The sequence below is a fragment of the Melanotaenia boesemani genome, chromosome 11, assembly GCF_017639745.1.
Source record: "Melanotaenia boesemani isolate fMelBoe1 chromosome 11, fMelBoe1.pri, whole genome shotgun sequence".
Taxonomy (NCBI): domain Eukaryota; kingdom Metazoa; phylum Chordata; class Actinopteri; order Atheriniformes; family Melanotaeniidae; genus Melanotaenia; species Melanotaenia boesemani.
In genome coordinates this window covers 238,320-263,596 of record NC_055692.1, presented here as the reverse complement: position 1 = coordinate 263,596, position 25,277 = coordinate 238,320, and the positions used below count along the sequence as shown (strand labels likewise).

Below are 25,277 nucleotides of genomic sequence, written 5' to 3'. Positions count from 1 at the left end.
TGAATATCCCGATTCTGATTTTGTTGTAGCACTAGATTACTGTTTTTGTTCTATAGAGTTTTCTTCTTTTTTACACAACATAAGACATTGAGGAATTATGAAATAAAACTTAAGGTCACAGCCATGATGAGTGGGTTTAAAGTAACAAATACAACTCCAGAAAAGTAGCTCCATTGTAATGTTTACCATTGTTTAGCATCCCCTGTCTGTAAAGTAGCTGCTGGACTTGTAGAGTCATTTTTTGGAATTCCAAGTCACTTTGAATTGTCCCATTGTAAGATCCAAGGAACGTAAAATCCATCCGTATCCTAGAGCTCTAATCATCAGCGCGGTAACACTGATCAATAACAAAGCCCCCTTTTTCTTTTTGCTTTACCGAATTAAAGCAACCTGGAGAATCCATCTGGAAACAGCAGTTTATAACATTTATTTCACTGAATGTAGACAATGTTACACATTATTGCATCAGGATATCTTAATAATCAACTTGTGAGATGTGAGATGAAAACAGAAAATATGAACATTAAAGCAGCCTTTTTAAATATTCTAATGCAACCAAAACTTCCAGATCCAATAAAGGATTAAAACATTTCTGAAGCAGTATCAGCTGGAACCCCACCCAGTAAAACCAGTTGTTTCCAGTGGGTCTGATGGTTTTGCTGGCCAATATCAGCTTTGTTCTGAGTTGTTCAGGTCCACAGACTTGTCTGAATTTATAAGGAAGTCTCCCCCTCAGATCAGAGACGGTAGAAGGTGCTGTCCAACCTGGACAGGTGTGCCCCCCAGATCAGAGATGGTAGAAGGTGCTGTCCAACCTGGACAGGTGTCCCCCCCAGATCAGAGATGGTAGAAGTTGCTGTTTGAACCCTGAGGTTCTGCCCCCCTTGCTAAAAAAAGACTTTTCCAGATTGATGGACGGCCATCTCAGACCTGTCCTGGTATTGTGCTGTGAGAAGGACATCAGTCTTTTGTTAATAATGTCTTATTCGTTGGGTTGCCATGACGATGAAATGAAGTGGTAATTACTGTCCTTAATTGATGCGACTTCACCTACTCAGGCAATTCTTCACAGCTTTCTTTCTCCTCACTGTAAAGGCCCCAGTGATGCTGTTTGCACTATATTTCTGCAGCTATTGATCCACATTATGGTAAATCCAATGGAAACAATGGACCTCTGTCAGCAAAATGCAGGTTAATTATCTCAGGGTCAACCTCTCTGGAACTGTCACAAAGACCTGCTGTCCTCCTTTATCTGCAGCATTAAATTGCAAACAGAAATTATTGGAGTGTCTTGATTTTCTGTGTAAAGAAGCATTTTGTATTTAGAAAGTTTTAAACAAGTTAGGAATAATTTATCCAGGAATCTGCTGCTTTCCCACTTTTACATTAAGTATTTTATAGTTAACAGAAATAATTAAACACTGGACCGTATCTATGGCAATGAACTCAGAAACGTTCCCTGAAAGTTATATTTTATGCTCTTAACAAAGCTGTCAGGCATTGGAGTGGCTGGAGATAAATTGGCCTTATAAGAAGATGCAGCCGTGTATTGACGGGAGGAACCGAAGTTAATGGAATTGATTGTGGATATTGTGTTTGCTTTCTGCAGGGACTCCAGTGAATCGGATTCCTATCATGGCCAAGCAGGTGTTGGATCTCTACATGCTCTACAAGCTTGTCACAGAAAAAGGTGGCTTAGTAGAAGTCATCAATAAAAAGATATGGCGGGAGATTACTAAAGGCCTCAACCTCCCCACTTCCATAACCAGCGCGGCGTTCACACTCCGAACACAGTGAGTAAACCTGAACACAGGAAGATTTCCAGGTGGAGCCGGGGTTAGATCGGCTCGGTTCAGATCTGTCAGGGACATCATGATCACAGATGTTCCTGGTATGATTATTATCAGATAAATCGATTATTCTGCATTAATTAATTTCCATCACTACAAATGTGTAAAACCACATAAACTATCCTTGTAGGTCTTTAAGATTTCTTTATTACTATATAACAATATAACAAAATAATATAGAAATAAAGTAAATTCCATCTAAATCTCCATTGCTCTGTGCAGAATAAATCATTTCTACATATTAACTGTGGGTTTGTCTTTGAGAAACAGATGGAAAAGTTATAGGATTTCTCTGCAAACTCCATTATAAAAAAGACCCGACACTTCCATCCAGTTACCGTCCAGTTTCATTAATAAATGTAGATCTTAAAAAAATCAGCAAAGCTTTGGCTTGAAGGAGAGAAAAAATAACCCCTCTAATAATCCATCCTGACCAAACAGGCTTTATTAAAGGTAGACATTCCTCTACTAATGTGTAGATTAATTAACATCATAGATTTTTCTACTCTACATAATCTGGAATCCACAGTCATTTCTTTAGATGCAGAAAAAGCATTTGACCGAGTAAACTGGAAATTTTTATTTGCAACATTAAACAAATTTGGGTTTGGGTCATCTTTCATAGACTGGATAAAAATGTTATCCCAAACAACCCAAATGCATGTGTGAAGACCAATGATCAAACTTCTCCAAGCTCCTGCAGAGAGGAACCAGACAGGGCTGCCCGCTTTCTCCATCACTCTTTGCTATTTTTATTGAACCCCTAGCTGCTGCCATAAGACAAAATAAAGAGATTAAAGGAATCCATGCTAACAATATAGAACATAAGATAAGTCTTTATGCTGATGACATATTACTTTTTCTCCAGAACTCACCGACATCTCTCCCCCAGACAATCACACTTATTAACACATTCTCATTAATATCTGACTACTGTATTAACTATTGTTATGCCCATTAACTGTGACCTACAAAACACACCCAATACTACAATCCATCCATCCGTCTGTCCGTCCATCCATTCATCTTCTGCTGCTTATCCGGAGTCGGGTTGCGGGGGCAGCCGCCTAAGTAGGAAAGCCCAGACTTCCCTCTCCCCGGCCACATTCACCAGCTCATCCGGGGGGATCCCGAGGCGTTCCCAGGCCATCCAGTGTGTCCCGGGTCTTTCCTGGGGCCTCTTTCCAGTGGGACGTGCCCGGAACACCTCACCAGGGAGGTGTCCAGGAGGTATCCTAATCCAGAGCCCGAGCCACCTCATCTGGCTCCTCTGGATGTGGAGGAGCAGCGGCTCTACTCTGAGCCCCTCCCGGATCATCGAGCTTCTCACCCTATCTCTAAGGGAGAGCCCTGCCACCCTGTGGAGAAAACTCATTTCGGCTGCTTGTATTTGCGATCTTGTTCTTTCGATCACTACCCACAGCTTGTGGCCATAGGTGAGGGTAGGAACGTAGATCGACCGGTAAATCGAGAGCTTTGCCTTTTGGCTCAGCTCCTTCTTCTTCACGACAGACTGATGCAGAGTCCACATCACTGCAGACGCCGCACCCATCCGCCTGTCCATCTCCTGTTCCATCCTTCCTCACTCGTGAACAAGATCCTGAGATACGTGAACTCCTCCATTTGGGGCAGGACATCATTCCTGACCCGGAGAAGGGACTCCACCCTTTTCCAGCTGAGGATCATGGTCTCGGATTTGGAGGTGCTGATTCTAGTCCCGGCTGATTCACACTCGGCTTTGAATTGTTCCAGTGAGAGATGAAGATAATGGCAGAGATCTCCGCAACAAGCAGAGACCCAATCCTGAGGCCACCAAACCGGATCCCCTCAACGCTTCGGCTTCACCTTGAAAATCTGTCCATGAAAACCATCCCCAGGGCCCTGCCACCGAGAAGCTTTGTAACCACCGCAGCAATCTCAGCCCCAGAGATCGGACAGCACACACCAGGGACACCAGACTCTGCTTCCTCGTCAGAAGATGTGTCGGTGGGGTTGAGGAGGTCTTTAAAGTATTCCCGCCACCCACCCACAACATCCTGAGTCGAGGTCAGCAGCCCCCGATCCCCACTGTACACAGTGTTGACGGAGCACTGCTTTCCCCTCCTGAGCCGCCAGCTCATGGACCAGAATCTCCTTGAATCTGTCTGGAAGTCATTCTCCATGGCCTCTCCAAACTCTTCCCATGCCTAGATTTTTGCTTTATTGACTGCGTTTCACTTAGCCTGCCGATACCCATCGGCTGCCTCTGGAGTCCCACAGGCCAAAAAGGCCTGATAGGACTCCTTCTTCAGCTTGACGGCATCCCTTACTGCTGGTGTCCACCAACAAGTTTGGGGATTTCCACCATGACAGGCACCACTTTAACAATAGAGGCACGGAACACAGCACACTCGGACTCAATGTCCCCCGCCTCACCCAGGACATGGTTGAAGCTCTGCCGGAAACTTTGAAACTCTTTCTGACAGGGGACTCTGCCAGACATTCCCAGCAGACCCTCACAACACGCTTGGGTCTGCCAGGCCTGACCAGCATCCTCCCCCACCATCTGAGCCAACTCACCACCAGGTGGTGATCAGCTGACAGCTCCACCTCCCTCTTCACCTGAGTGTCCAAGACATGTGACCGCAAGTCCGACAATATGACTACAAAGTCGATCATCGAACTGCGGCCTAGAGTGTCCTGGTGCCATGTGCCCATGTGGACACTCTTATGCCTGAACAAGGTGTTTGTTATGGACAATCCATGATGAGCACAGAAGTCCAATAACAAAACAACACTTGGATTTAGATTGGGGGACTGTTCCTCCATGTGGGCATTGAAGTCCCCCAGCAGAACAAGGGAGTACCTGGAAGGAGTGCTCTTCAACACCCTTTCAAGGACTCCGAAAAGGGTGGGTACTCTGAACTGCTGTTTAGTGCATAAGCACAAATAACAGTCAGGACCCATCCCCCCCTGAAGGTAGAGGAAGGCTACCCTCTCGTTCTCTGGGGTAATCCCCAACGTAAACCTCACCTTCAGCCCAAATGGGCAAAGGCCCGGCCACCAGGCACTCACCTCTGTGCCTCACCTCCAGGCCAGGCAAGGGAACCCTGGATCCATCATTTTTAGTCATCGCAGGGGTTTGTTAGCCGGACTTTGTCTGGTTCCTCCCCTAGAGACAAGTTTGCCATGGGTGACCCTACCAGGGGCATAAAGCGCCGGACAAAATAGCTCCTAGGTGTCATGATCATGTTCTTGGTTTACTGTCACGTTCTTGATTTATGTTCTGTGTTTTTTTTATTTATGGTCATGTTTACTCATGTGTTTTGTTTCCTGTTCATTAGTTTACCTGGGTTAATTGTTTATTCACCTCACCTGTGCCTAGTTAGTCCTTCAGTGTACTTAAGCCATTGGTTTCAGTTCCTTCTTGCCAGTTCATTGTTGTCTACTGTTTGTTGCTTGCTGTTAGATGTTGTCCAAGCCATGTTTATCATTGTTACTCCATGATATGTCACTGTTTTTGCCTCCAGAGTCTTTTGTTATGTTGAGTTTAGTTTTATCTTATCCGGTGTAAGTTGGTTAAAGCCTTTTACCTACACTTACACCAATTTGCTTCCCGTCTCCTTAAGCCCGCACTTGGGTCCTCACCCCCTTTACATCGTGACACTAGGATCATCAGGACACAAACTCCTCCACTGTGGTAAGGTGGTGGCTCAGGAAGATATTTAGACATAAACATTTCCCCCAGGATATCAGAACTAACAAAGCTAAATTATGTCCAGCTACTTAAAGCAATACAGGATGATCTCTCACGGTGGTGGCGCTTACCCATATCACTCATGGGGAGGGTTGCCACAGTTAAAATGATGGTTCTACCTAAAGTAAACTACCAGTTTTCAGTGATTCCCACTAAACCATCCTCCAGCTGGTTTAAGTCACTGGACTCACATATATCTAAATTTTTATGGAAAAACAAGCCATCACGTATCAGTCTAAAAACTTTACAACAGACTAAAGATAGAGGCGGATTGGAGCTACCCAACTTTAATAACTATTTCTTAGCTAACAAGCTGCAGTTTATCTCCAAATGGCTTAAACCTAGCAGTCTGGATGAATCATGGTTAGATGTAGAGCAAGCATTGTGTGAGGATCTGTTTATCTCTGACCTGTCATTCATCAGCTCAACCATCAAAACACATAAGTGTTTTAAAAGCATCAATATCAGTTCCTCTTTAGTGGCTTGGTGGGAATTTCTAAAAATAACCAAGTCTTCACTTTTACCATGTTCCTCTGGAACAACCCTGACATCCTGCAAAACAAAAAGCTGATTAATTTCATTCAATGGAAAAATAAAGGAATAAAACAGAACATATAATAGAAAATCGTAACTTCTCATTATTTAATACTTTTTACTTCACAATATGGAACCAGCCGCACTTAATTTCTAGAATATCACCAGCTTAAATCTATTATATGTAAAAAATTTACCATTAATTAATTAAACTTACAGCTACCTATCAGGGTGGCAAAATTCATGAATCTCAATGCCCCAAAGCTATTATCAAAAACATATAGACCAGGGGTAGTCAACGTTGGTCCTCGAGGGCACCAATCCGGCAGGTTTTCCAGATTTCCGTGCCCCAACACACCTGACTTAAACTAATGAGTCATTGTGGAGATCCTTATAGGCTGTTGGATCCATTTAATTTGAGTCAGGTGTGCTGGAGCAGGGAAATTTGAAAAATAAAGGAATAAAACAGTTAGAACATATAATTGAAAATGGAAACTTCTTGTCATTTAATATTCTCACTTCACAATATGGAATCAGTAGCAAAAAATGTGTGGTATGTGTGGACATGTCAACATGGTTTAAATGTAATATTCCTACAATCCCCGCACTATGTCTACTAGGTGACTTGGGTGACATTAATATGACAATTAACTCTGCACACATGATACACACAGCATTATGCATCACAAAGAAAACTATCCTTGTGAACTGGAAAAACAAAAATAATCTGTGTATTCAGCAGTTTAGGAATCTCTTAGTTGACCACATCAGTAGTGAGACAATGTCTGCCTCCTCAAAGTCCCCTGTGCTTAGTTCCATCACTTAGTGTAGGTGGAGGACTGTGACCTCGTCGCTTTGGGGGTTGGCGGGGGGTACCTTATGGCTGCAGGTCCTTGGTGGTTTCCTGTCATGGGGATCTGGGTTGCTCTGCAGAGGGAGCGACTCTGTGCCTGGCCCAGTCTTGGGCTGTTGGGGGTCTGTGGTTGGGATCACCTTGTGGCAGTGAGGTGTGGCCCTGGGCCAGGCTAGGCTATTCTGGGGTCCGGGGTGGGTGGGGGTTCTGGGCTCTGGTGCCTGGGGGTGGTCCCCTCTCTTGGGGGCGGAGGGTTTTGGTGTGTTCTGGGGGGTCTGGGCCTGCCCAGATGTGCTGCCACTGGGTGGGTTGATGAGTGGGAGTGGGCAAGACTATAGGTGTGTATGTGGGGAAGGTGAGGGCAATGGGGTCCTCTTACACCCCTGTTTGCAGATTATCAAAAGGAGCCATATGTCCATAAAAGCAAATTTGTTCTGCAAACAAGCAGTCAGACCACAATTCTGCTGCTACCGTGCTGGACAGAATGGAAAAAAAATGTTAGAGTTACGTTAGTTAAACATCAGCATCATGAAGCAGCTGCTGAACATTTCCTTCGTGCTACAAGTTGCTGGTTCTCCTGCAGGAGGTGAAACATGCTGGATGGACTTCCTGTCTCATGTCGAACTTTCCAGGCTGAGACGTCCTCCGCCATCACAGCTGTCTCATGTTTCATCCCAGCAGTAGGATTTCATCCCCTAGTTTGGAGGGAAAACTCTTCCCATGAAATAATGGAAACAATAACACACATGTTGTTTTCGTTCCTGATCTGATCACATAGTTCACACATGATCCCACACGGAGAGTCAGGAAGTTCATAGTCTTTAGGATTCATTAATCCTGGTATTTAATACTGAGATTGATAATGAAATCAAGTAATCCTGATGTCTCTGGTTTAGATCAGATTAGCAGGTTTGGTTGCATGCAGGTAAGTGTGCATTGTCCATATCAAATAAACTTTCTGCACCAGGTGTAACACAGTAAACCAGTTTTACTGTCATGACTCTTTATTGTGTCATCAAATGTCTTCTTTAACAACTTCAGAACCTCTGGGTCCGCTGGCCCGACCTAGAAAAAAAAGAGGGTTCAACTGGTCCAGAGGTTCTGAAGGTTCCAGTGGAACTGACCCAGAAAGAGAAGCAGGAACTCATCTTCTGGAGGAAATATTGGTGTTTCTGGAAACAGCGTTGGTCTGTGCCCATCACATGGTTTCATGACTAAATCTTGCTGTCAGCCACACCTGATGGTGACGTTAAAATGACTGATTGGTGGTTGTTAGGCAACATGAGAACCATCAGAATGATTCTCCTTGTCTCTGCAGGTATATGAAGTACCTGTACCCATATGAATGTGAGAAGCAAGGACTGAGCTCCCCTGGCGAGCTCCAGGCCGCCATTGACAGCAACCGACGGGAGGGCCGGCGGCAGAGCTACAGCTCTGTCATCTTCAATTACTCTCCGGTGGGAACCCCCAACCTCCAGACCCAGTTACCCATGATCCCTCACAGCAGCAGCCTTGTTTCCCAGACAACTGAGGTCAAGACAGGTGAGACCAGTCTGAGCTCAGAAACATTCATCAGTGAGGATGTGCTGCCCGTGTTCATCTGCTCTCCTGATCAGTTTGGATGATTAATCCCACCTGTTAAAACCACCATTAAAACCATAGCTATTTCACCCGAGTTTAAATACTCCATAAAAAATAGTTCTCCTCCAAATATATAAAAGTACTATAACACAGCAAAAACTGAAGTATCTTTGCTTGGCTCTTAAAGGATCAGACTCTTCATTTATTATGACTCAGAGCCCCTTTATGTCCCGAGTTACTGTTTATGAAGGGTTGGTATATTGGTGAGCTGCTTTTTATTTAGTTTTTATTAATGAAAAAACAGATTTTTATGGATTTATTTAAAGCTACTATTTATGTTTAAATAAAGAACTAAACCCAAACCACAACAGACTAATTAAACTATAGAGCTTCAGTCTATATGCCTAAAAACCACCAACAGGCCAGAAATCTGGGTGTAGTGATGGACTCAGACCTAAACTTTGAGAACCACATGAAGGGAACCACAAAGTCAGCCTACTATCAGCTTAAGAACATATCAAGGGTAAAAGATGTGATGTCTCAGCAGGACCTGGAAAAACTAGTCCAGCTTCCATCTTTAGTCGGATTGATTATTGTAACAGTGTTTTTACAGGTTCTACCTAAAACATCAGTCAGACACCTGCAGCTGATCCAGAACTCTGCTGCTCCAGTCCTCACTAAGACCAAGAAAGTGGACCACATCAGTCCAGCTCTGAGGTCTTTACACTGGCTGCCGGCCCGTCAGAGGATAGACTTTAAAGTTCTGCTGCTGGTCTAGAAAGCTCTGAATGGTTTAAGACCAACATACATCAGAGACCTCTTGACCCAGTATGAACCTACCAGAACCCTCAGGTCATCTGGATCCAGGTTCTTATCAGTTCCAGAGTCAGAACCAGACATGGAGAAGCTGCATTCAGCTTCTATGCTCCACATGTCTGGAACAAACTCCCAGAAAGCCTCAGATCATCTGAAACACTCAGTTTATTTAAACCAGGTTGAAGACCCACCTGTTCTCTGCTGCATGGACTAGTTTTTATTTAGAAATCAAAATCTACATCTGGTTCTTTTAAGCTGGAATCGGGTTTTAATATTGTCTTTCCCCACACTGGAACTTTATTTCTTGCATTTTATCTATTTAATTTTAGCATCTTTGTTCTGTTTTTATTTTATCAATTTAATTTCTTTTAATCTTTGTTTTTTTAATGCACTTGTTTTGCTTTCTGCACCTGCTGTAATGATTTATGTAAAGCACTTTGAATTGTCTTGTACAGGAAATGTGCTGTACAAATAAATTTGCCTTGCCTACAGCAGTCAGGATGAAAGTCAGTCGCTCTGGTTTTCAAAGGGTGGAGCGCTCCCTCCAGATTGGGAATTATTCTTTGCTTCAGGCAGAGAAGTTTATGCCCAATATTAACTGTAATGGATACACAGACGGATACAGAGCCAGACAGACACTTTCATCCATTCTCTGCATCGTTTACTCGTGTGATTTGGTGCGTTTCCATGGGCTTTGCGGATCCATCGCTTGATGCAGCAGTCAGAGAAATACCGCCGAAAACCACGGCGGTAGTGTTGAGCAAGATAGCTGACATGCAACCAGCAAAAGGAACAAACCAGAGAAGAGAAAGAGGGAGACAACAAGGACAACTGTAGAGATGGTGGGATCTGTAAAAGAAGGCTGTGTGACTGTGTCGGGTATTGGATGGTTATAAACAATTTCATAGCGGTTCATTAACGCTACCAACTGGTGTCTAAAACTGACACCAGAACCTGGAAGTGGACGCTGAACTCAGCTCTGCCCAGTAGTGGATAAACTGACTGAACAACCATGGCAACGTAAAAGACGCATGGAAGTATGAGAGCTGCAATGTATAACAACGCTTGAAACAGACGTAATTATTTATGTAAGGGAGCAGAAATGGGCCTTTAAAGAATCTCACAGCCATTTGTGCTGGTTCAAACGTCTGATCAGGATGCTTCCTTGTCACCTCCCCTTGAAAGTTTTCTGGAGTGTTAGTAGGAGGTGATCCCTGGGCAGACCCAGGACTCATTGGAGGGATTATTTATCTCTTCTTACCTGGGAACACCCTAGAATCCCCTGCAGAATCTAGAGAAAAATGGGAAAGACCAAGAGACATCCTGGAATATATACAAATGTAAACACACAGGATCAAGACTGCAATGATCCAGAGCTGGATGGTCCAGATCAAGACGTTCAAATACAAACCTGGATGGTCCAGATGAGAGAGAGAGCTTTATTGTCATTGTAGCAGAGCAACGAGGTTGGCCGTGCAACCCTACTTGGCAATAAGGCAAAGCAGCACGTCACACTTCATGTAGAAGACAATTCTAAGTGCTGTACATAAAACATTGAAAGCATCACAGCGGGGAGCAGGAAGCAATAACAAGAGCATTAAAAACAAACCTTAAAAGAAATAAAAGAGGGACTCCATCATGGCAGCAGCACAAAGCGTGGGCTCCCTGACAGTTTGATTAACAAAGCACAATAAATAATAATAAGCAATGATAAATGTGACAGTGTTGTAGTAAGGGCAGTGAGAAAGAATTGAGGAAGAGGTAAAAGGTTGAATAGAAATGCAGATTTGAACCTCGCGTGGGATAACAAGCAGGCTGAGTTAAGAGGCGAAGTGACCGAACTAACAACAGAGCCTACGAAGCTAACTGAAGTGTTAGTAAAGTCAACAGATGAGAGGGTAAAAGCTAAGCTAATAAAGCGACCAGACCAAGAATGAGAAGACATACAACAACCTTTTGAGGACATCAGAATCAGAAATACTTTATTAATCCCTTTGGAATTCCTCAGGGAAATTGTGTTTCCAGTACAACCCGTCCAAGACTAACACAAACAGGATCAGGCATACTGAGGCAGCAGCCGTTTCTACAGCTCTCCTTTGTCATGGCAGACCTGGAAACAATTCTACAGGAGAAAAAAGAATTTCGCCGGGAGAACCTCAAAAATATGAAAGAAATCAAAGATGACATCAGGAAGACTAACAATAGGACTGACGAGGCTGAAAAGCATCATTCGAGTTGAAGATTGAAAGAGTTCAGTGGGCTTTAACACAGCCTCCTAAAGATTCTCCACCTAGATCCATTGTAATGAAGTTGCAAAGTTTCCAGAGTAAAGAAGAATTTATCAAGATAGCATGGCAAAGAAAGGGCTTCATGTACAAGGGAAGAAAGTTGCTTTTTGGACCATGATTATGCACCAGAGATCTTGAGAGAATGCAAAGAATATATTGTGGCAAAAAAGGTGCTACGAGAAAAGAATATATGCTTCCAGACTCCTTTCCCGGCAAAACTATGGGTGTTCTATCAGGGGGAGACGTGCATCTACAACACAGCGGAGGAGGCGACAAAGGGCATGTTGACCCAACAGCTTCGGGTGGAGGTCGAAACCAGTAGAGAACTGGACCGAGCAGATTGGTTGACTAATGTGGGAGACAACCCGAGCAAAGAATGGTGTTGGGACAATGGAGACACAACTGGGGTACAAACAGAAACTGGAAGCCTTCAGGAGAGACTGGACGGACATTGGATGGAATACAGATCCTTAAGGTGAACTGTTGATGGTTTCCAGAAAATATCCCATGCCTTGTAAGAGGTACACATCTGGACAAAATTTGGTACCCTCGGTACCCTTCGGTTAATGAAAGAAAAACTCACAATGGTCACAGAAATAACTTGACAAAAGTAATAATAAATAAAAATTGTATGGAATTTAACCAATGAAAGTCAGATGTTGCTTTTCAACCATGTTTCAACAGAATTATTCAAAAAAATAAACTCATGAAACAGGCCTGGACAAAAATGATGGTTCCCTTAACTTAATATTTAGTTGAACAACCTTTTGAGGCAACCACTGCAATCCAACGACTCCTGTAACTGTCAATGAGACTTCTGCACCTCTCAACAGGTATTTTAATCCACTCCTCATAAGCAAACTGCTCCAGTTGTCTCAGGTTTGAAGGGAGCCTTTTCCAGACGCCATGTGTCAGCTCCTTCCAAAGATGCTCAATAGGATTTAGGTCAGGGCTCATAGAAGCCACTTTAGAATAGTCCATGTTTTCCTCTTAGCCATTCTTGGTGTTTTTAGCTGTGTTTTGGGTCTTTGTCCTGTTGTAAGACCCATGACCTGCGACTGAAACCAAGCTTTCTGACACTGGCCAGCACATTTCTCTCTAGAATCCCTTGATAGTCTTGAGATTTCATTGTACCTGCACAGATTCAAGACACCCTGTACCAGATGCAGCAAAGCAGCCCAGAACATAACAGAGCCTCCTCCATGTTTCACAGTAGGGAAGGTGTTCTTTTCTTCATATGCTTCATTTTTCCATCTGTAAACATAGAGCTGATGTGTCTTGGTAAAAAGTTCCATTTTTGTCTCATCTGTCCATAGGACATTCTCCCAGAAGCTTTGTGGCTTGTCAACATGTAGTTTGGCTTTTTTATGGTTTGTTTTCAACAATGGTTCCTCCTTGGTCGTCTCCCATTAAGTCCACTTTGGCTTTAATCTTTTTAGAAGTTTTTCTGGGCTCTTTTGTTACCCTTCGTATTATCCGTCTCTTTGATTTGTCATCAATTTTCCTCCTGCAGCCACATCCAGGAAGGTTGGCTACAGTCCCATGGATCTTAAATTTCTGAATAATATGTGCAGCTGTAGCAACAGGAACATGAAGCTGCTACTGTAACCAAAAGTTTTTAGCTTGTCTCCCGGTATTGACTTTTGGTCCAAGCTTTTCTCGATAACTGACTCTGCGTTGTGTAATTTTAATAAATAAGGATAAGGATGCAGGCTTGTTGAACTGCTGGTCTTTATTCTGTACAAACAGAGAAATGTCGGTTAGATACGCACACTATAACAAACAGGAGCCTCTTTAGCATGAGCAAGGTAGCTATCTAAGAACATTAGTAAGGCATTTCCTGAACATTTGAAGCACATGTCACAAAACTCTTTAAACTGCTTATCAGTAGTAATTAAATAGTATCCTGTGACCCCCCTAGTTCACACAAAATACATTAATACCGTCCCAAATGTAACATAGTGTGTAAGACTGCACTAACCAACCTACCTCTCAGCACTGCCATTCCCAGTGGTATTTACCGACCAGTGACAAGAGAAGGTGCTCGAGAGTCAACATAACACATGACTGGTATTCTTCAGTATCTCCAGTGACAAGTGGAATAATGTCTTTTTTACTCTGTTACACTTGTGGGGGGAGGGGACTTAAACCAAAGACTGAACTCACGGCTAGATTCCACAGGAGGAGGAATACAAAACAGTGTAATTAAGGGGCTGATGTCAGAACTGGGAAGTATGGATGTATGGAGGGACTTGAATCCCACAAGTAAGGATTATACTTCATCACCACACAATGCATATTCGAAGATCGATTACCTTCTGATGTATAATAGAGATACGCATAGAGTAGAAAAATGTGATATAGGAATAATGGATTTATCAGACCACAGCCCACTTTAACACTACGTCTGGCGAGGGAGAAGAAAACAACAACTTGGAGATTAAATTCAAATATATTAAAAGGGCACTTGAAGGAAGAAATTTTGAAGGAATCAGACATACGTAGAGGATAATGATAATGATGAGTGTGTGTCCGCATCGGTGTTGTGAGATGTGTGTAAAGCTGAGATGAGATGAGAGGGAAGATAATAGCCAAATCTGTATGTTTAAAACAATTACAACAGTTAAGGCTTGACACATTAGAAGCAGACCTAAAAAGGTTAGAAAGAGAACATAAAGAAAATTTGGAAGAGAACATAAGTCAGGAAATTAAAAATAAGACAAGATCAGGCGCACCCTGCAGCATGATCAAAAATCAGACTTTTTATATAGCATATTAGAGAGATTTCAGTTCCACAAGAGATTTATTAGGGTCATATGGTCCCTGTACAACAAACCAGTTGCTAGGATCAGGATCAATGGAAGTCTTTCAAATTTCTTTACATGGGAGTGAGGCTGTCGCCAGGGCTGCACTGCGAGTCCTCTTCTTATTCCTATCTTTCTAGAACCTTTGAACAATTGGATAAAAGAAAATACAAATTTAATGGGTATAAACATAGGAGAGGGTTTGCACAAAGTAGACTTATTTGCAGATGATATATTCGTGTATTTGTCAAACCCAAACGCGTCTTTCCCTGTGCTATGACAGCCCTTCCAGACTATGGCCATCTGTCTGCTATAAAATAAATATACACAAAACTCAGGTTATCACTTTAAATTATAGAACAGCCCAAGACATTACAGATAATTATAAGATCAACTGGGAATCCAATTCATTAAAATATCTGTGGGTGAATTTACCTCGAGATTTAGAATGATTAAAATCTACAAATTACGATCCGCTGATCAATAAAATTAAATTTGATATCAGCAGATGGAGTTTGATACCTTATATGAGCATAGCACAAAGAGTGGAGGTGGTAAAAATGAATGTACTGCCAAGGCTTCTGTACTTATTCCAGAGTTTACCCATGGCGGTAACCAATGACGAATTCAGAAAATGGGATAAGATGATTTCTAGGTATGTTTGACAGGGACAAAGGCCAAGAATTAGGTATAGAACACTGCAGCTAGCTAAAAATAAAGGGGACTAGCACTCCCGTGTTTGAAGAGCTATTATCAAGCTGCACAAATATAAACATTGGTCAACATATACAACCCGTCCTACTCAGCATGATGGAAAGAAACTGAGGCTAGTACAACAGATGGGCTACCTGTACAGGTTATAGTAGGGGACAAAAACCCGATAAAACATATTAGGGAAGGGATGAACCCTTGGTTGGATATTTCATTAAAGATTTGGTTTGAATTAATCACTAAAAATGATTTGAGAACTTTGATTGACTGTTAAGATGAATTGGGTATGGCTCTGATTTTACCTCGAGTAGGATAGATAAGAGTTTCAAAAATTGGGAACAGGGGCCTAAAATATTAAATTGTTATTATTAGAAATTAAAAGTTGGGAGCTCTTAAAAAAGAAGGAGATTAAAAGTTTTCAAGAAATGAAAGACCAATACGGATTAACAAATTATGATCAGTATAGATATTTGCAATTAAGACATTATCTAGAGCAAACAATGAGGACACCCATTTAGGGGAGGGGGTCAGAAGTTATTGAATTGCTCACTTCAGCTTATGAATCTAAATTGGGGAAAAAGTTGATTTCCAAGTTACATATGGGGGAGTGGAAAACTTAAAGGGAAACGACACTGTGTATTTAAAAAAGAGATGGGAGAGAGAAGCAAACATGACAATACCTGTGGATGTATGGGAAGATAAATGAGCTGCAGTGGAGGACAACTTGTTCTTTATCTTGGAGAGAACATAGATGGAAACATATTTTTATCTATAGACACATGGCGCCCATGTGCGGGTTAAATAAAGCTGACAACTACCTCGTGTTCTGGAGCTGACCCTCCATCTGCAGCTATTGGCCAGAGCTTAAAAAGTGTATGGATTAAATACTGATGGTGGACCTTCCACCTACATTTGATATTTTATGCTTGGGGAGACTGGGAATGGATCTGACAAGATTTGGAGACAAATATATTTATAGAATAATGTTGACTGCAAGCAAAGCAGCAATTACCAGAAAATGGATGAAGATACCGAGGGTTGGTGATTGGGTTGAGGCGATGCATGATGTATACTTGATAGAAAAGTTAACATTCTCTCGGAGACTTGAGGTAAACAAATTTAAAAGAATTTGGTCGAGGACCTAAAACCAGTTAGGACAGACTTTATTTGAAGTGTATATAATAGAAAATATTAAAATACCTAAGTTCATGGCTACAGAAGTTGAAATGTTCTGTTCTTTTTTTTTTGTTTTGTTTTTAGTTCTATTGTTGCCTTTATCATTACATTTATTATTTTCACAACACTGTTGATATATGAATGGGACTTTTTGTTTGTCAATATGGTTGACAAGATAAAAAGATTTGTCCTGAAATACATTTTATCTGTATTATAAGTTTTATGTCATGTTTAATTAAAAAAAAAAGAGAATGTATTGCAGAAAAGGACAAAGCTAGGCATTTGTGTACCAGATGAAAATTGAATAGTTGTGGAAATGCTTAATAAAAAGAAAAGTGAGAAAAGAAATAAAGTAAAAACGGAAAGAAAAGGCTAAAATAAAATAGATAAAATGTAAGAAATAAAGTTCCAGCGTGGGGAAAGACAATATTAAAACATTATTCCAGCTTAAAGAACCAGATCCAGATCTGGACTGTAACTAAAAACTAGTCCATGCAGCAGAGAACAGGTGGGTCTTTAACCTGGATCTAAATAAACTGAGTGTTTCAGCTGATCTGAGGCTTTCTGGGAGTTTGTTCCAGACATGTGGAGCATAGAAGCTGAATGCAGCTTCTCCATGTCTGGTTCTGACTCTGGAACTGATAAAAACCTGGATCTGAGTCTTGAGATGTTTGCCTTGACAGGCAGGTCTGTGGCAGGTGAAACGCGATGAATTTCCTTGTTGTGCTGGTGTAGCGGGAGGTGGCAATGCCCTCCAGTGAGGGCAGAGAGCAGCCAATGATTTTTTGAGCTGACTTCATTACCCTGAGCAGACAAGCAGCCAGCAGACAGACAGACAGAGATGTTGTAGGTCAAGATGCTCTCAATGGCTGCCCGGTAAAAGACCACGAGCAGCTTCCTCTTCAGGTTATTTCTCCTGAGCACCTGGAGTCTTTGCTGTGACATTTTTATTGTTGCTGATGTGTTGGCAGACCATGAGAAGTTGCCTAAGATGAGGGTTCCCGGGAACTTAAAGACGTGAAACCCTCTCCACGCAGACCCCCTTGATGAAATGCAGGGTCAACCATAAGTTCTTTAGTTTTCGTGGTGCTCAGTGAAAGATTGATCAGAATGGGTGAGATCCTGACCAGGATCATCCAGATCCAGACCAGAATGTTTAAGACACAGATCAGGATGGGTCACGTCCAATTCAGTATAATTCAATTCAATTCACCTGAATCCAGCTTTATTTGTATAACACCACAACAACATCATCCCAGGGCTTTACAGACAAATCAGTTTGAGAAACACGTTAATGATACTGATACTGTCACATGTTTCTACATGGAGGATGAGGAGCAGAGAGATGAAGAGGAAGAGCCCAGTGCATCATGGGACGTCCCTCAGCAGTCTCAGCCTATGGCAGCATAACTAAGGGATGGCTTGACCTCCCCTAGCTATCAGATCTGTCAGAAAGGAATGTTTTAAGCCTGATTAACAGTAGAGAGGGTGTCTGCCTCCAGAATCCAAACTGGGAGCTGGTTCCATCAGAGAGGGGCCTGATAGCCGAAGGCTCCACCTCCCACTGGACTCTTATAGACGCTGGAACCACAAGGAGACCTGCAGTGGTCTGATGGGAATATGTGGAACTATGAGATCTCTGATCTACAATGAAGCCTGGTCATGGAGAGCTTTATGTGTGAGGAGAAGAATTTAAATTCTATCCTGGATTTAACAGAAAGCCGATGAAGAGAAGCTAAAACTGGAGAAATAGGATCCCTCCTGCTAGTTCCCACCAGAACCTGCTGCAGCATTCTGGATCAGCTGGAGGCTTTTCAGGACATATCTGGGACAGAACATTAATAAGGAACTGCAGTAATCCAGTCTGGAAGTAACAAAAGCATGGACTAGTTTTTGTATCACTGAGACAGGATGTCCCTGATTCTATGTAGGTGGAAGAAGAAGGTTCTAGAAACCTGTTTTATATGCAAGCTAAAGGACAGATCCTGGTCCAGAATAACTCCAAGGTTCCTCCCTGTAGCACTGGAAGCCAAATTAATGGTATCCAGATTAGTTATATAGCTGGACTATTTGTCCTGATTTTTTCAGGTCCAAACAGAACAACCTCAGTCTGTCTGAATTTATCCAGAGTTATCCAGGTCTTTATGTCTTTAAAATGTCTTGTAACCTAACACACTGATTGGTTTTACCAGGCTTCATGGAGAAGTCATCTGCATATCAATGAAGCTTATACCATGCTGTCTAATGACAGCACCTCAGGGAAGCATGTAGAACGTGAAAAGTATTGGTCCAAGTACAGAACCCTGAGGAACTCCATGACTTATTCTGGTGTGTGAGGAAGACTCATCACAAACTTAAACCAGCCTGATCCTGTTCCTTTAATGCCAGTAACATGTTCAAGTCTCTGTAACAGAATGTTGTGATGAATGGTGTCGAATGCAGCTCTGAGATATAACACGATGAGTCCAGACCAGAGTCCTTTATCTGAGACCACGAGTAGATCACTGGTAACCTCCACCAGGTCTGTCTCTGGGCTATGATGAGGTCTAAATCCAGACTGAAACTCTTCAAACTGATTATTTCTGCACAAATGGGCACATAGTTGGGCTGAAACTTTTTTTTTCTAGAATTTTATACATGAAGGGGAGGATGGATACATGTCTATAATTAGCTAACACTCCTGGATGGACAGTTAGTTTTTATGTAAAGGTTTGATTCCAGCCTTAAAAGATGGAGGTAGATCTCGTGTCAATAGAGACGTGTTGATCAGGTCCAGTACAGATGTATTAACTAAGGGAAATACTTAAACAGTGTGGTTGGGATGGGGGAAGGTTTAGATGAAGCTGGTAATCTGGTTAACTCAGAGCTGGACAGGACAGAAATGGGCCAATCGGAAATCAGCTTCTACAGACGTCTCTACAGCTGCTGTGGATGAGACATCATCAGTAGTGGGAAGGACATCGTGGGTTTTCTCTCTAAAAGAAACAATTGTTTAATAAATTCCATCCATCGTGATCCAGGTCTAAACCTTTCTGAAAGCTTTAAAAGTAGAAATGAAGTGAGAGGGAAGTGTAATATTTGGTGGACCAGCAACACCAGAATGAAGTAAAAGGTTAAGAGTTTTATCGATATGAGCACGGGCCGGGTGAACAAGAAAGCAATTCTTGATGTATCGAGAGACAGAAGTGTGTTTTCCCAAAATGTGTAGTTTCTTCAGTGAATACAAATGGAAACTCACATGAAAAGGTGTGAAGCAGAACGTGGGGAAGTCCAGTAAGGCAGCAGCACCAAGCCAGCAAGCAGAGATGCTTTGGAGTCAGAATCTGGGAAAAACAGGTAAGATCCAACAGATGGATGGACAAACTGAAGAATGTCGACTGTGGAAACCGAACCAGGTAATGAAGTGCTGTGAGTGAATAGAACAGAATAAAATAGAATAGAATAGAATAGAATGGAATAGACCTTCATTGTCATTGTGCATGGTACAGTGAAGTTGGAAATGCAAGCCTTTCCAGTGCTGAAAGAGAAAAAATGAGAACAGTAGAAAAATGAAATATATATACAAGGAAATACCATGGCAGCGATGGTTTTCTGGGCAGTGATGAGGTCCTGGAGCAGTTTTCTCTGTGCTGCTGTGCAGCTGCATACCACACACACAGACAGTACGTCAGCACCGACTCTCCAGAGCAGTGGCAGAAAGACAAAAGCAGTTTTCTGGCAGCCGGTTCTTCCTAAAATGTCTCAAGAAGTAAAGTCTCTGCTGTGCCTTATTAACCCCTGCAGTGGTGTTAGCGCTCCAGGTCAAGTCCTCCCCGATCTGTATGCCCAGAAATCGGAAGGCGGAGACCTTCTCCTCATCATCCCTGCTGACGAGTGATGGCTGGATGTTTGATTTTTTTCTCCTGAAGTCTGATCAGCTCCTTTATCTTGGTATTGTTAAGGACCAGGTTATTGTCGCTACACTACCCAGTCAGTTGCTCCACCTCATCCCTGTATGCAGACGCTTACCCTCCTCCGAGATGAGCCCCACCACTGTGGTGTCATCTGCAAACTTAATGATGGTGTTGCTGGAATGGGTGGGGCTACAGTCATGGGTGTAGAGGGTGTACAGTAGGGGGCTCAGCCCTGAGGGGAGCCCGTGCTGAGGCTAATGGTTGAGGAGGTGTGATGGCCTGCCCTCACCCTCTTCGAGCGATCCGACAGGAAGTCCAGAATCCAGCAGCAGATGGAGGAACACAGTCCCAGCTCTACTAGTTTGGACACCAGTCTGTGGGGAAGGATGGTGTTAAACGCAGCGCTAAAATCCACAAAAAGCAGTCTAGCATAGCTCATCCGCTGCTCCAGATGGCTTAGAGCAGCGTGGAGAGCTGTGGCGATGGCATCCTCTGTGGATTTGTTAGCTCTGTAAGCAAACTGACGAGAGTCCACACCAGGTGGTAGACTTGAAGTTATATGACCCTGCACCAGTTTCTTAAAGCACTTCATGGCAACAGGGGTGCGTGCCATTGGACGGTGGTCAGGGGACAATCACCGAGGACTTCAGGGCGGCTGTAGCTCAGGAGGAAGAGCAGTCGTCTTTCGACCGGAAGGTAGGCGGATTGATTCCAGGCTTCCTTGGGTCCTTGGGCAAGACACTTGACCCCACGTTGCCTCCCGATGTGCCTATCGGGGTGTGAATGTGTGTGTGAATGGGTGAATGTGATAAGTAGTGTAAAGTGCTTTGAGTGGTCAAACTGGCTGGAAGAGTGCTATATAAGTACAAGTCCATTTACCATTTACCAGTCAGGCAGGGTGGGACAGTGGACTAGGACAAAGGACTTGTTGAAAATCCAGCCTTCTGCACAGGTCTTCAGAATGCTTCCAGTTCCGGTACCACATCCTACCTGTGGAACTTGTTGTCTCATCTCATCAAATCAAATCAAATCAAATCAAATAAAACTTTATTTATAAAGCACTTTAATACAGTTAGCACAAAGTGCTTTACATAATAAAATTCACACAAAAACAATGTTTGCAAAAAGAACAGAAAATAAAACAGCAATTAAAACTCCACACCTACTCTTTCTCACACACACACACACACACACACAGGGCCCCAGGCTACAGCCATCACCGTAGCATGAAAGTTTTAACTGGTACAAAGATTACGCTTGGAGACATTTGAACATGGTAATAACTCTGGAAGATTTTTAGCTAATCAGTTGAAAATAAAAAAAAGAGCAAAATCTACCATATCAGCTGTTAAAAATTCAGTAGGTAATATTATGCATGAGCCAGATGCAATAAACAACATCTTTAGAGATTTATAAAACTCTGTATACATCACACTTAGATCCATCAGACAACGATATCCATCATTTTCTTAACAATATTAATATTAATATTAACGATATTCCAGGTTTACAGCAGGAACAAGTCACAGCCTTAGATTCCCCCCTCACAGTGGAGGAGCTACATGGAGCCCTTAAACATATGCCGGTAAAACAGCCCCAGGTCCGGATGGCTTCCCAGCAGAGTTCTATAAAGAATTCTGGTCAACACTGGCCCCTACATTTTTCAAAATGGTGACACAAATAAAGAAAAATGGTTACTTACCCCAAACATAAACTCTGCCACCATTACTGTACTATTAAAACCAGGTAAAGACCCCACAATACCATCTAGCTACAGACCCATATCACTGATAAATGCGGACCTTAAAATAATCTGCAAAGCATTAGCTGGAAGGTTAGAGAAAGTAACTCCTCTCATTATACACCCTGATCAAACAGGCTTTATAAAGGGCAGATATTCCTCTGTTAACATGCGGAGACTAATTAATATAATAGATTATTTCACCATCAATAACCTGGAAACAATAATAGTTTCTTTAGATGCAGAGAAAGCTTTTGATTGAGTTAACTTGAAATATTTACTAGCTACTTTAAACAGATTCGGCTTTGGACCATCTTTCATTAACTGGATTAAAATCTTATACAGTTCTCCTAATGCGAGTGTTAGAACAAATGACCAAACCTCTCCAAATTTTAATTTACAAGGGGGTACAAGACAAGGTTGTCCCCTATCCCCCTCACTTTTTGCTGTATTTATTGAACCGCTAGCCACTGCAATTAGTCAAAGTCAAGCTATTAAAGTCATTCAGTCCAAAAATATATTTCATAAAATAAGTCTTTATGCTGATGACGTTTTACTATTCCTCCAGAACTTACAAACCTCTCTATCTGAAACAATCTCACTAATTACTAAATTCTCATCCCTCTCTGATTACTCCATTAACTGGTCTAAGAGTACAGTTCTACCCATCATCTGTAGCTTTCATAGTCTACCCAGCATCACCTTAAAATCAGGTAACATTAGATACCTGGGTGTAAATATTCCCTCCAGGCTCTCAGAACTAACAAAACTTAATCACATCCACCTTCTTAAGACTATAGAAGATGATCTTGCTTGCTGGAAATCTCTACCCATTTCACTCATGGGGAGAGTTGCCACTATAAAAATGATGGTTCTACCCAAAATCAACTATTTGTTTTCTATGATTCCTATGAAACCCCCCTCCACCTGGTTTAAATCACTAGAATCACAAATCTCCCAGTTTCTCTGGAAAAATAAACCACCCTGGATCAGTTTAAAAACTTTACAGAAACTGAAAGACAGGGGAGGATTAAACCTGCCTAACTTTCAACATTACTTCCTAGCTGTTAGGTTGCAATATGACCTAAAATGGCTCAAACCTAGTTCACTAGATGACCTGTGGATAGACATAGAACAAACATTTTGTGACAATTTGGAAATTTCTACTACTTATATTCTTTTTTTCCGGCTCAAGTATAAAAAAGCTAAAGTGCTTCAAAAGTGTCAACATCAGCACTTCTCTGACAGCCTGGTGGGAATTTCTCAAAAAAAAAAAAAACTCCTCATAATACCATGTAAACTCACACCCATCTGGAACAATCCTGATATTCTACTAAACAAAAATATGCTAAATTTTTACCAATGGATTAACAAATGAATTAAATACTTTCAACATACAATCCATAACAGCAATATTTTATCTTTTAATGCACTCTCATCACAATATGGAATTATCAGCAACAGATTGTTAGAATATCAACAACTCAAAACCTTAATACACACAAAATCCCCCCTTCACCAAACAGACCTGGGTTAGGGTTAATCTAAATATTAACCATGTTACAACCCCTCTTCAAAGCTAGGCGAACAGGAGTTAATAACAAACAAATAAACCAGACCCATGGGAGGATATATAAATATTTACAATAATTTATTAACCAAACCAGGGTTCAAACAAACAAACAAAAGAAATATTAACTAACAAAAGCTGTCCTATGTTCAGGTAATATATCCAGTCTGGTATAATAAAGAAAAAAGAACAAAAGGTGTCCTTAATTCAGGTAACAAGCTAACGATTTACAGTTAACGTTAATTAACAAAACAACAACCAAAATGTCTCGTATAAAACACGCAAAAAAGGTAACTAAACTAGTCAAATTCTCCTAACGAGAAAACCAAAATCAAATACAAACAATCAAAAGCTCTACTCCAATGGAGTGTCTCTTCTCAATTATCAATTCCAGCACAATCGTGAAAACAACTAAACAAAAGTGAATACAAAGCTTATCCAACTAAACAAAAAAACCCTCAGGGTACCAAAGTCACAAACAGCGTTTTCACACAATCCCAGGTTGGCGCACTGTGCGTCAATGAATCACAGCCGCACCCAAGGATGACAGCTGCTCCTTCTTAAGGACCAGGCTTCGTCCTGATTGGTCCCTGTAGCAGAGGCACGGAACAGGTCGCGTCCAATCCCAGCCGTGGGCAGTGACATCAGGCAGGAAATGGGTGAATCCATCCAATCCCACTAGTTATTAGGGATTGTCTTCAGCTGCGACAACTATCAATCAATTTCCTCATCATCAAGCAGCAGAGTTCACACATACATCCTCAGGCTGCAGGCCGGGGACGTAACAAACCAGTACAGAAATGTCCTGTTGGATCACATCAGTGTAGCGACTGCATCAGCATCCATTAAACAGCATCAGTTAACTCTGTCTCCCTGGACCCTGATGATTAGTCACATCACGTAGTGGGAAGGGGTGCTGAGGTCTAGTTGTTCCGTGGAGGTCAGGGGTGGGGCTGGCTGGGGGGCCTTGGGGGTCCATCGGCTCTAGTCGTTCCTCTGCGTCGGTGGTCGGGAGGGTCATTAGGTGGGAGACTGTGTGCCTGACCGGATCTGGGGCCTTGGTGGCCTGGGGGCTGGTGCTCCCTGGGGGCGGGCCGGGGGGCGACCGGGGGTCCGGGGCTGTCGGGGGGCTGGCCTGGAGCTGGATGGCCGGGTTGCCATGGTGGGGGCCGAGCGGGGAGGGGACTGCCTCTCTTCGGCTTGGGAGACCATGCCTGGGCCTTGGGGGGGCTTGGTTGCCCTGGGCATGTCATGGGGTCAGGCTGATCCAGGTACCCGGGCAGGTACTGTTGGGATTACGATGTGTCCGTAGGGACGAAGGGAGGGGTAGGGGGAAGGGGGGCGGCGGGGGTCCCAGTGGGCAGTGGGGGGGATTAGGGCTCATGGGGGGTGGAGTCTTCTCTCCTCTCTCTCTCCCCTCCTGCTGGGGGCCCCTTCGGGGTGGGTGAGGGCGCTGTGCCTTAGGCCAATCAGGATATGTGTGTGCAACCTGGGGCTCTCTGGTCCCCTGGTGTGATGACGTGGACTGCCAGGGTTGGGTGGGGGTCCAGGGCACTGGTGCGTTGGGCTCTTAGCTGCCTGGGAGAGAGATCTTTCTCCTGGCTGTGCCCCTCCCCAAGCCCTCTCCTTCTTTGCCACCCCACATCATACACACCACACATAGGGCTCTGTGGGGCTGTGAGTCGGCGGACAAGAGCCACCGAGGTGTTCCTTCCTTCATCCCC

At 42.9% G+C, this 25,277-nt stretch overlaps 1 protein-coding gene across 1 annotated transcript in view; it reads left to right on the top strand.

Annotated features, from left to right (window-relative positions):
- Positions 1-25,277, top strand: part of arid3c (AT rich interactive domain 3C (BRIGHT-like)) — a 72,711-nt gene that overhangs the window by 25,807 nt on the left and 21,627 nt on the right. The window contains exons 5-6 of the mRNA XM_041998682.1: positions 1,610-1,793; positions 8,292-8,515. Coding sequence (XP_041854616.1) covers positions 1,610-1,793; positions 8,292-8,515 — 408 coding nt within the window. The remainder of the gene's footprint in view (positions 1-1,609; positions 1,794-8,291; positions 8,516-25,277) is intronic.